Here is a 12,828-nt window from a genome sequence, read left to right as displayed (position 1 = left end):
AGTGGGCCTGAGACTTAAATCCCAATTCCGGGACTTACAAGCTAAAGGATCCTGAATATCAGCCTCATCTATAAAATGGGGCTGCTGCTGGGCCGGGACGCAGTGGCTCACACCTGTAATCCCAGCACTTTGGGAGGCTGAGGCAGGCGGATCACATGAGATCAGGAGTTCGAGACCAGCCTGGCCAACATCGTGAAACCCCATCTCTACTAAAAATACAAAAATTAGCTGGACATGGTGGTGCATGCCTGTAATCCCAGCTACTTGGGAGGCTGAGGCAGGAGAATCACTTGAACCCGGGAGGCAGAGGTTGCAGTGAGCCAAGATCGCACCACTGCACTCCAGCCTGGGCAAGAAGAGCGAAAACTCCATGTCGGAAGAAAAAAAGGTGGGGGGGGGGGGGGGCGGTGGCTGATGATGATGAAAATGACAGTAACAATGACATAAGAAAACTCTACTTAGGATTACTAAGAAGATCAAATCAAATGAAAATGTACAGCCAGGCGCGGTGGCTCACGCCTGTAACCCCAGCACTTTGGGAGGCCGAGGTGGGTGGATCACAAGGTCAGGAGATCGAGACCATCCTGGCTAACACGGTGAAACCCCGTCTCTACTAAAAATACAAAAAAATTAGCCGGGCGTGGTGGCACACGCCTGTAGTTCCAGCTACTCGGGAGGCTGAGGCAGGAGAATGGAGTGAACCTGGGAGGCAGGGCTTGCAGTAAGCCGAGATTGCACCACTGCAATCCAGCCTGGGTGACACAGTGAGACTCCATCTCAAAAAAAAAAGAAAAAAAAAAAAAGAAAACGTATGTCAAATGTTGTAAAATGCAATACAAATATTGGTTGATATTGGTGGGAAAAGCCAAAGAGAAAAAAAGTATACAGTGCTATACAAAAGCATTATTTTTAATGAGCATTATTTGAAATAGCACATGTATTTCAAGAACCCTACCGAAAAAATCTTTATTCTGGCCATAGTATATTCACGTAGACATTAACTTCTCCAGTAGCATTTTTCACTAACTCCAACACTGGACTATTTCGTAACTGACCATATAACCAAAAAAACCCCAACCATTAAACCCTTGATTAGTAACTCCCAGGGCCTGTTAATGGATTTTGAACTTGAGAGTTGGCAGTCAAATGGCCCAGGATGCCAGCTGCTCAGTTATTAGACATTTAGGGAAGAAGCAATGAGGAGATGACAGAGAAAGAGAGTTCCACTGTGGGTCACTGGAGGGGAGGGGTGGGGATGTGGGTCAGTGCCAGGTGAGTGATGTTGACAGTGGCTGGAGTCTCAGTGGGGGGTAGGTGCCAGCAAGAAGGAATGAGGATGTGTTCACACTGGGATCTGGGCACAGGTGCCAAATCCTCCCCAAGAGGCAAATGAGGGTGTGCTGTGCAAAGGGCGTCTGCCTGGCAAGGGGGCAGCTAGCTTTCAATCCTGGCTCAGCAAGGTTAAGTAGGCAGGTTGCTTAACCTCCCTGAATCTAGACTTCCTCACCTCTAAAATGGGAACAATAATCTTTATTTCCTGGGACAACCACATGGATCAAATGAGACCTTCCAGGGACATGACATGTGCTTTGACAGAGAACACATAAAATGCTTTGTACAAGTTAAGATCTGAGCCTCTGCGCCTGTCCCCGCCTCCATGCGGGCCTGCACTCCCCGCCACTTCTATAAAGACTGCCTACTCACTCCAACGCTCCTCCACTCTGCCGCACTTCAGCACTGGCCCAGACTCACGTTTCCACCTTTCCAAATCATTCTCAGAAATGTTTTATCCATGTACCCTCCCACTCAGCCAACTAAACATCTACCCACTTGCCAAGCATTCCCTGAACACCTACCACATGCCAGGCCCCATGCCAGGCACTAAGGACAAGAGAGACACCTTGTCCCTGTCCCCAAGGAACCGGTGGTATGGAGGAGGGAAGAAAACATGCTGGTGCTGCCATAGTGTGAGGATGGCCCCACACAACGCTCTGGTGACAGTGTGAGCCAGCAGAGCCAGGAGCAGGAGGGAATACCCTCAACACAGGGTGTTGGCTGAAGTGGAGCAGAGACTCTGGCGAGGGGTCCAGGTATGCTGCAGTTAGAAGGAGGGGTACATGTCTGACAGACATAGTGAAGAGGGAGAAAAGAGGCTGGACAATTCTGAACAGACTCTCAGGAGTTGGGAGCTACAAGATACTGAAAGGACGGGCTGCTGAGAAGGCAGGTTAAAAGCCAATGCTCAGGTTTCTACCTTGGGAAACCAGGGAGATGATGCTGTCTATTTACTGCTAAGAGAAAAGGAGAAGGTGAGGTAGTTTGGGGTGGATCATATCTGAGCATCCTGGGTTTGTGGATCTGAAGACTATCATGTAGAGATGCCCAGAGGGGAGCTGGAGCTCACAGTCCTTCAGAAAGAAAGCCACACTCTGGAGCTGGACAGTCCTTTCAGTGAGTCAAGGCCCCAATATCCCAGTTATGCTCCAAGGCCTAAGAAAGACCAAGACCATCTTCCCATTCAACTTCATCTCCTCAGGGCAGAGCACTGTGCCTCCTCCCTCACTTCTTGTCCCCTACCCAGCACAAGACTCTGGCTCCACAGGAAAGGCACCCACTGGGCTCCTCTCCCTGAACGTACAAGAAGCTCAAGCAATGGAAACTTCTGTTCATACCGACATGTAGGACCTTGTGCCCACGAAGGAGTTGGCCATGGAGTCGATGAGCTGCCCGCTGACCCCAAAGTCACAGAGCTTGATCTCCCCACGGGAGTTGACTAGGATGTTGGAGGGCTTGACATCTGCAGGGAAGAGAAAATAGAAAAGGAGGGAACTGACACAGGTAGATTGGGGAAGAGAAGGATCAGCATTCCACACAGACCAGCCCTGACCACGAGTCCCAGGACCACACCCCCGTCCGCCATCAGAGGCAGCCCTTGGCTTGCAAACACTGTACACCAAGGCCCTTTGTTCTGAGTTCAAGAAGCAACTGTCAGGAGATGAAATGAGCAGCTGCTGTAGAAGTAGAACAGAAAGACAGTCGATTTCCACTCTCTAAGAATGCAGACTTGGCCAGATGATCCACAGGAAGGAGTCCGTTATCATGAACAGTCAGGATTTCAAAGTCTGTTGCTTCAACCACCCCTACTGGTAAGATATAGTATCTATGGCTGGATCATGAAGGAGGCAGAAAAAAACAAGTAATAAGACCTATCTGCTTGCTGAGGCTACACAGGCTAGAAGGGGACAGGGTTTGGCAGGAATTCCCATTCTAGACTTCTGCACCAGGCATGGAGCATGTGGGTCTTTTTCTCACAAATATGTGTGGCAGGGGTGGGAGCTGAGTCATGATTCCATTCCATTCCACTGGAGTCACTCACCTAACAGCCTACACAGGTACATCTACCCTGCCAGTCAAGGGGAACCCCTTGCTACCTGGAGCTGGAACGTGAGAGGCCTTAAAGCTGCTCCTCAGAGTCAAAACGATGCCCCCATCCCCCTTCCTTGCACTCTTATTATCACCCCATCCCACCCATCCGGTCACTGTCACAAATACCAGTATATTGGCCCTTAGTTTGCAGAGACCTAAATTTCCAAACATTTTTTCTTCCGCTGTATCCTCTGATTCATACAACTGTCCTGTAAAGTGCATAGACCAGGGTCAATTATCCTCATTTATAGGTGAGAAAACCAAGGCTGGGACTTGGTGAAGGCCCCTGGAGCAGGGCTTTGTGGAGCAGACATCAGCAAACAATGACACTCACTTTGAGGGCAGACCATATCTAGGAAACATCCTAAACCATGACATCCTAAACCTATATGGTGTCTATATTAATAGTCATAATATAGACACCATATAGGACATCTAGAAAATCACAGAAAAAACCCAAACCTCCTATAATACAACCCAGCAGAACCACTAATAACATTTCATTATTTTTCTCTTCGATACTGTCATATGAATGCATTTATTATTTTTTTTTTTTAGACACAGAGTCTCACTACATTGCCCAGGCTGAGCTTGAACTCCTGGGCTCAAGCAATACACCTGCTTCAGCCTCCCAAGTAGCTGGGACTATAGGCGTGAATCACCATGGCTGGCTATTTATTCTTAAACAGATTCAAACAGGTCTATTTAAGTATCTTTCCAAGGACAAATTGAAAAACAAAAGCCGGGCGGTGCCTCACACCTATAATCCCAGCACTTTGGGAGGCCAAGGCAGGAAGATCACCTGAGGTCAGGAGTTTGAGACCAGCCTGACCAACATGGTGAAACTCCCATCTCTACTAAAAATACAAAAATTAGCCAGGAGTGGTGGCGGGCGCCTGTAATCCCATCTACTTGGGAGGCTGAGGCAGGGGAATCACTTGAACCTGGGAGGAGGAGGTTGTGGTGAGCCGACATCATGCCATTGCACTCCAGCCTGGGTGACAGAGCCAGACTCCATCTCAAAAAATACATTTATTAAATAAATAAATAAAAATAAAAAATTAGCGTGGTGGCGCATGCTTGTAATCCCAGCTACTCAGGAGGCTGAGGCAGGAGAATCACTTGAACCTGGGAGGCAGAGGTTGCAGTGAGCTGAGACCACGCCATTGCACTCCAGTCTGGGCAACAAGAGTGAAACTCTGCCTCAAAAAAATAAATAAAAATAAAAATAATTAAAAAAAAATCATGACCCTCTAATATCCCAGTGCCCCAACTCCACTTGGCCCCTCTTCATCTTCAGCCTGGGGGTAATCACCATTCCAGGCCAGCTCTAGCCTCTCTCTGCCCCAATCAGCTGCAGGAGGGCAGGACGTTGGCTGTCTGCCTCACCACTCTAAGCCCTGAGCCCAAACTGTATGTGACAGAGGGCAGGTGCTCCAAAAGCCCTTGTTGAATGAATGGTTCTAAATGCACCATGGATACATGCATGCACACACTGCATCACTGGTGTAGTCCTCCTAAGACCCAGCCCTCATCATGTCACTCCCCTACCCCACAGTGTGCAGACCCAAGTCAGGCTCTTCAGTAAAGGAACACAGGATACAAATCTTTGCAAACCCCTCTGCGACCCTCGTCTCCTACACATAGACTTTCAGAAGAGAGGTGCCAGAAGCAGCCTTAGAGGGCACCTAGTTCCTCCCCTTCATGATGAAAACAAAAAGTCTAAGGCCCAGCAGGATATGGTGGCTCACGCCTGTAATCCCAGCACTTTGGGAGGCCTAGGTGGGCAGATCACCAGAGGTCAGGAGTTCAAGACCAGCCTGGCCAACATGGTGAAACCTTGTCTGTAGTGAAGATACAAAAATTAGCCAGGTGTGGTGGCACACGCCTGTAATCCCCAGCTACTCAGAAGGCTGAGGCAGGAGAATCATTTGAACCTGGGAAGCAGAGGTTGCAGTGAGCCAAGATCACACCACTGCACCCCAGCCTGGGTGACAGAGTGAGACTCCTCTGTCTCCAAAAAAAAAAAAAAGAAGGCTAAGGCCCAAGAGATCCAGCAACTTGTTCAAAGTCACACAGCAAAAACTGGGTAAAGCTGAAAGCAGATCCCAGGCCCTCTGACACTTACACCTGTCCTCTTCTACCCACCCTGCTGCCATGCTCTAACGGTCATCACCTACTGTCCACTGAACACCTGCTACCTTACCTGTGGGCTCTGTGTGGGCAGTCAAGAAACTGACCAAGTCCCCCACTGTCATGAAGCTTAAATTTTATTGTGAGGAGACAGACAAATCAATGAACAAATGTGTAACATCAGGTGGTCTTAAATGGCACAAAGAAAAATAGAAAACCCAGCCAGGCGCAGTGGCTCACATCTGTAACCCCAGCACTTTGGGAGGCTGAGGTAGGCGGATCATTTGAGGTCAGCATGGTGAAACCCTGTCTTTACTAAAAATACAAAAATTGGCTGGGCATGGTAGCACATCACCTGTAATCCCAGCTACTAGGGAGGCTGAGGCAGGAGAATTGCTTGAACCCGGGAGGTAGAAGTTGCAATGAGCCGAGATCGTGCCACTGCACTCCAGCCTGGGCAAAGAGTGACACTCTGTCTCAAAAAAAAAATATATATATATATACCTGTATATATACACCTGTATATATATATATATATATATACCGGTATATATACAGGTATATATATATACCGGTGTGTGTATATATATATACAGGTATATATATACACACACACACACATATCTGTGTATATATATTTAACATATATGTGTGTATATATATTTAACATATATATATACACTATATATATATACCTGTATATGTTAAGTATATATACACAGATTTTTATATATATATATAATAAAACCCTGTGAGGACAGAGAGAGTAGGGGGGTACTGTTGTGACAGGGTGGCAAGGAACGGCCCTGTGAGGAGAGGACATTTGAGCAACGATGTGAACAGAGAGAGGGAGCGAGCCATGCAGCCTCTCAGAGAACCACGGGGAGATTCTGAACTTCGGGAGGAGAGGGGCGAGCTCTGTTCTTTCCCTGGGCCTAGTGTTAGGACAGGGCCCACAAACACTTCGGCCGAGGCATGAGTCCAGCAGTTGCTTGTTGGAGGTGTACCTCCTCATCCCACCATGCCCATGGCCCCTCAGAGGACCGGTGTTGGGTACCTGGCCCCTGGAGGTCAGGTGCTCAGGATTTGGAAAATGATGCTGAAAATGGAACGAGACTGAGAAGGGTAAGGGGTGTGACAGTGCCTGCTGGGGCGGCACACCAAGGGGCTCCAACACAAGCCCTCTTCCACTCCTCCCACCCAGTGCCATTGCCTCTCATCCATGCCAGGCCACACGGCACCAGGCTCCCTCACCCGGCCCACACTCTCCCCATGGGCTGTTTAGGCATGATCTGTTAAGCCTGTTTTAGAGTAAAAGAGCAGCACTGGCTAGTGAGACAGAAGCCCTGTGTCAAATCCTGACCCTGCCACTTACTCTACATGCAGCCCTGAGCAAGTCACTTGACTTTTCTGGGCCATGGTTTGCCATGATTGAAACAGTCACAATGGCGGCTCTCATACCATCACAAGTTACAGACCAGGATTGATGTAATAAGGCATGGCATATAAGCAGCACACCATGTTATAGGAATAGACAATGATTGCTTCACAGGCTGCCCTCCAAGATCGGCAGTTCACAGAACCAGACACCTCTCCTTCCCCACAAGAACACAGTCTCCTCCACCCAGTCCAGCAGCTTCTTCCTCTGCTGGCTCAGACACCTCTCTTCAGACTACAGCTGCTGCTCAGGCATGGCTGTGCTGCCTCTAGCTGTCCTTGTATCTGATCTCTATTCACATGGCAAGCAAGCCTCCTTTTTTCAAACTTACATAACACAGCTTGCCACCATCCCTGGCTGTCAGCTCCAGCTTCTCCCACCCGCTCCAGGGAAAAACACTGCCTAGGAGGCAGCAGAGATGGAAGGGGTTGGAGAGGAGGAGAAGGGAAATTCTGAGGGGCTTTTCACTGCTAGACCACATTGGTCCTGGGAGCCAGATCCCGGAGGGCCTCACAAGAAGCCACCTGGAAACCTGGGCACATGAGATCACTGAACCCCAGAGCATGCTGCTGGAGCCGCCACGCTAGGACATCCCTCTTGCCCCTGCTCCTGCCACACCCAAGTCTAGCTCTTCTCTCGGGACAGAAAAGAGGTACACGATGGCAGACAAGTCGAGAGAGAGTTCATTTCTTGATCTCCCTCAGCACCCCACACTTGCTTCCCACAATAGCCAGGCCCTTCACACACTGTTCCGGTCTCCAGCATCTTCTCCCTCCCCCCGCCTACACAGAAACCAGCACTCCTCCAGCGGGACAGCCCCTGCACAGAGCCTGCCATGGCTCCCCTCTGCCTCAGAGCACAGTCCCAAGCCCCTCTGCCCGCCTTTCCATGCCCTCCACTGTTTCTTCCTTTCCTCTCCAACTTCACACCACAACACGTCTCCACATCCACTTCTTCCTGGTTGGGGCTGGCCTGCCTCTCTAACTGCCCCTGTGTAAGAGTCTCGCCTTCTCTTGTGCTGGTCCTTGCATCTAAAAAGTCTTCCTTTCAAATCACCCTGTCACCTCTACTCCTAGATGCCTAGTTCTTCTGAATCCCCTTCCCAACTTGGGATAATGCCCTGCTCCTGGAGTCCTGGGAGGATTAACTGGGCTTCCTCTCACATTCTCCTAGCAGAGCCCTCAAACATTCAAATCACAGGCCCAGTCCTTCTCTACTTCCTGAGGCCACCTCTGGGCCTTGCGTTCTCTTTCTGATCCTTTGATAACTGAAAGGTGATGCTGAGAGGGTCCCCAGCAGCTGGCTGGCCAGGCTGCATTCTGGAGGAAGCATCAACCACCCAGTAGGCTCCCAGGCTCATAAGCTTCCCTAGGAATCCCACAGGAGGCTGAGATCTAATAACCCCAATTCTGCTCAGCTTCTGTGACAATGAGTATGGGTAACCCCTCCTTCCTCAAAAATGAACAAGGAGGTTTTATGAAAAACTCAGAAAGTATGTTCTTCTCCGATATTTTCTGTCCCAGAAATAACACTATTCAAAGCCTCCTGATTTTTCCCTCAAGAGCACACATTTTGAAGTTTAACTATTAAGTATTTTCTACCCCTCTAAAATAAGGTGTTTGGATAAAACAATTTAGGGAGTCATTTATTTATTCTAGAAACACAGAGTATCTGCACTGAGCTAAGAGTAAAAAGGACACAGGGATTGTCACCATCAGGGGAGACAGAATCCAACAAATGACAAGAACATGTGCACGTGTAAGGGCAAAGATGAAGATGTGGTCAAGGCCCCGTGGACTCGTTCTAAATTCTTCCAACCAGGTGGGATGGGTGCCACCCATCAGATGATAGCCTGAGTAGCTGACAAGGCCCTGGCAGGCAGATGAACCAAGGTGAATCTCGGCCTTCTATGTGTTTCCACTATATCCTAATACCTTCATTTTGTTTGGTTTAGGCTAATATTAAAAGCAGCTGAATTCCCTAAGGCAAGATGGAAGACGGTGGGGCTTGGGGGAAGAGAAAGGCAGTGGAGGGGTGGAAGTGGGGAGCCCAAAAGAAAGAGAAGAGGTGGAAGGAAGGAGCGAGGGGCTGCTGAGAAACAAGCAGAGTGACACAGGGAAGCTGGATTCTTGCTCATCTGTGACAAAGGCTGAATCCAAAAGTAGATAAGCAACAGTTAAAGGATTTTAAAAAAAGGCAAATGAAGATTTTTTAAAATGGCGACTTTAGGCTTCAAACAACCTCTTCTTAGTATCCTTGGCAAAGCCTTAATAACTCTCCCCACTCAAGACGAAGAAACAGAGAGAAAGGGAGCTGACCTGGATGAGTCAAATCGCACCCTCTACAGAGCCACCTCCAGCCATCCATGGCCTCAGGAGCTAATTAAGTAGCAGAGATAATTAAAATTCTGAGAAAATCCCCAACTCTTCAATTAGCCATTACCTGTAAGCTCTTTTCCCCCACCCAAATTTCCTTCCCCAAGAGCATTGGAAAAAAAAAGCCAGGATGCAGCTGAGAGACTAGGTGGGAGAATGAGAGGTGCAGGCGAGCCTAGCAGACCTAAGAAGATCCTACAACAGCTCTGATTTATGGAACACCTGCTATGTCAGGCCTTTTAAATATACTATCTTTTTTTTTTTTTTTGAGACAAGTCTTACTCTGTCACCCAGGCTAGCGTGCAGTGGCATGATCTCAGCTCACTGCAACCTCCGCCTCCCCAGTTCAAATATACTATCTTCTTTAATCCTTACAGTAACACTGTGAGGTAAGCATTATAAACCATTGCACACAGATGAGAAACACTGAGGCCTAGAATAGGAAGGCGTCACCTGTTAGGGTGACACAGGGAGTTAACGATAGGGCTAAGGGTTAGAACTCTGACCCCTGAGGGAGTGTTCTCTCCAGGATCTAAAAAATCAGGGCCCAGACAACAGGACTAAAGGCAACCCATAATAAGTTGTACTCCAAAGTTTCACAAGAGCCCTTATTGAGCTGTGGCCGGGGAAGGAATCATTCACATTACAGATGTAACGAGCTTTATTTCTGGGAACAAGGATTTGACTTGGGGCAGGCTGAAATCCCTGAAATTCAGTAAGGAGAGAATAGTTCTCCACTCCAGTTTAGCGAGTGAGCATGATGCTTCTTTCTCAGCTCCAGTCCATTATCCTTCTTGACAAGGCCAACTGCAAGAAACGTGCTAACAGCAGGAACCAGAGGTTGTTTCCCACCTCCTGATTAGCAACTGAATTCAAACAGGGAGCCTCCAGAGCATGCCTGCCAGGTCCTAACAAGCAACTATTTTTATCTCCCTCACTTTCAAGATTTTTACAACCAAGCCCAGAAACTGCATTTTAAGTTTCTTTTCTTCCTTCCCTTCCAAGCCTCATTCGTTTTGAAATGCTCTCCTTCTCTACCCTCCCTACACCCCTCTCTGCCAATTCACTGCTCATCCCCTGACCCAGAGGGCCCACAAACCCTGACAATCAAACATGAAATGATGTTGCAGGAGCTTAGGATTTGCTTTTCATTGGCACACAACATTCCAATAAATTATCTAAATTTTTAGACCGGGCATGGTGGCTCAGGCCTGTAATCCCAGCACATCAGGAGGCTAGGGCGGGTGAATTGCTAGAGGCCAGGAGTTCAAGATCAGCCTGGGCAATGTGGCAAAACTCTGTCTCTACTAAAAATACCAAAAAAAATTATCCAGGCATGGTGGTGTGCACCGGTAGTCCCAGCTACTCAGGAGGCTGAGGCATGAGAACTCATTGAACCCGGGAAGCAGAGGTTGCAGTGAGCTGAGATTGCACCACTGCACTCCAGCCTGGGTGACAGAGCGAGACTTTGTCTCAAAAAAGTAAAATAACATAAAGTAAATTATCTAAAATTTTAATACAGGATGTAACAAAAGCCAGAGCAAAAGGTATAGGGGATACAGAGAGAAGAGAGGTATAATAAAATAAAGGAAAGAAGAGCAGTCAAGGGAAATGCTTATGAATCCCAGATTCCCTGACAGCACTCTTTTTTTTGGCTGGAGTGCAGTAATATGATCATGGCTCACTGCAGCCTCGACCTCCTAGGCTCAAGCGATCCTCCCACTTCAGCACACGCCACCATGCCCAAGTAACTTTTTCTTTTTTTGGTAGACAGGGTCTCCCTGCTTTGCCCAGGCTGGTCTCAAACCCCTGGGCTCAAGCAAGCCTACTGCCTCAGCCTCCCAAAGTGCTGGGATTACAATCGTGAGCCACTACGCCCAGCCTGATCTCTCATTTTTCATGACCCTTCGTAATATTTGGCAGAATAGTCCTAGTTTACAGATATGGAAGTTGAGGCTGGAGGATAAAATCTCTTGCCAAAGGTCACAAAATAACATTAAAACAGCGTATTTCCCCCACCAGATTATTTGGGCTACCTCAGAGGAGCAGATATGCAATGTATCACAGTATCACAAACCCAATCAACCACCTACAGGCAGGAGAACAAACCTGGCTAACTTGAGTTCTTATCATATGCTATTCAAGAAACGGAAGTTAGCTAAAAATCTGTTTTGACCTGCTGAAGGCTAATTTTGTTTAGCAGGAGAGGTGGGAGGTAGTGAGGTGGGTGTTAAACAGTGACAAAAGAAGATAGGCCAGAGTTCTGTTCATTATTAAACAATGAGTAAGTAGGAAAGAATTTCTAGTAAGGTCACCATATTTATGTGACCCAGGCTCCACCAAAGTATGGCCTCCCCATTTGTGCCTGGGTCACAGCTTAACATAATTCGCCAAAAAAGGTCTGGAAAAAAGGTCAAGAAACTACTCACCAGTTATTCCTAGCTTGGGATAACCCGTAATGGAAAGACTTAGAAGAATGTGTTTGACAATTTAAAGACAGATGTCAGGCATTCCTTGTCTCCTCATCACACATACTTCTTTGGGGCAAATGCAGCTTAAGGTGGAGACTGACACAATGAGAACCTTGTCCCTGGCTACAGGGCAGCCCCCTGACCCAGGCTGGGCCACTTACAGCTCCCTATCACCTGGCCACGGTGATCTCATAGGTCTGGGCACACGACCCCTAACAGTCCAATCAGGAGTCCTCGCTCAGAACTTTCTAATTGAAGTGAGAAAAACTCTTCTGATAACAAAACTGTAAAACAGGAAACCATGGTTCCATCTGGTAGACAGCTGGCCCGAGAGAAGAAAGCCAACATCGAAAGGGAAACAAGTGAGAGGGAGAGATCTAACAGCATTTTTTTTTTTTCTTTTGAGACGAAGTCTCACACTGTCGCCCAGGCTGGAGTGCAGTAGCACGATCTCAGCTCACTACAACTCTGCCTCCCAGATTCAAGCAATTCTCCCTGCCTCAGCTTCCCAAATAGCTGGGACTACAGGCACCCACCACCACATCCAGGTAATTTTTGTATTTTTTAGTAGAGATGGGGTTTCGCCATGTTGGCCAGGCTAGCTGACAGCATCTTTTTTTTTTTTTTTTGAGATAGAGTCTTGCTCTGTTGCCAGGCTGGAGTGCAATGGCGCAATCTCAGCTCACTGCAACCTCCGCCTCCCCGGTTCAACCGATTCTCCTGCCTCAGCCTCCTGAGTGGCTGGGACTACAGGCACCTGCCACCACGCCTAGCTAATTTTTGTATTTTTAGTAGAGATGGGGTTTCACCATGTTGGCCAGGCTGGTCTCAATCTCTTGACCTCACGAACTGCCCGCCTTGGCCTCCCAAAGTGCTGGGATTATAGGGTGAGCCACCATGCCCGGCCACTAACAGCATCTTTTTAAAGTATATTTTAATCAAAGTATAAGAGCTAATGGCATTTGAGTCCCTGGATACAATTATA

At 48.0% G+C, this 12,828-nt stretch overlaps 1 protein-coding gene across 1 annotated transcript in view; it reads right to left on the bottom strand.

The window, feature by feature from the left end:
• The window catches only part of MAP2K1 (mitogen-activated protein kinase kinase 1), a 100,450-nt gene that overhangs the window by 6,211 nt on the left and 81,411 nt on the right, over positions 1-12,828 (bottom strand). The window contains 1 exon segment of the mRNA NM_001009071.1: positions 2,673-2,797. Coding sequence (NP_001009071.1) covers positions 2,673-2,797 — 125 coding nt within the window.

The sequence above is a fragment of the Pan troglodytes genome, chromosome 16 (genome assembly GCF_028858775.2).
Source record: "Pan troglodytes isolate AG18354 chromosome 16, NHGRI_mPanTro3-v2.0_pri, whole genome shotgun sequence".
In the NCBI taxonomy this organism is placed as follows: domain Eukaryota; kingdom Metazoa; phylum Chordata; class Mammalia; order Primates; family Hominidae; genus Pan; species Pan troglodytes.
Note: the sequence above shows the minus strand (reverse complement) of the source record. Positions and strands in the feature narration are given on the sequence as shown.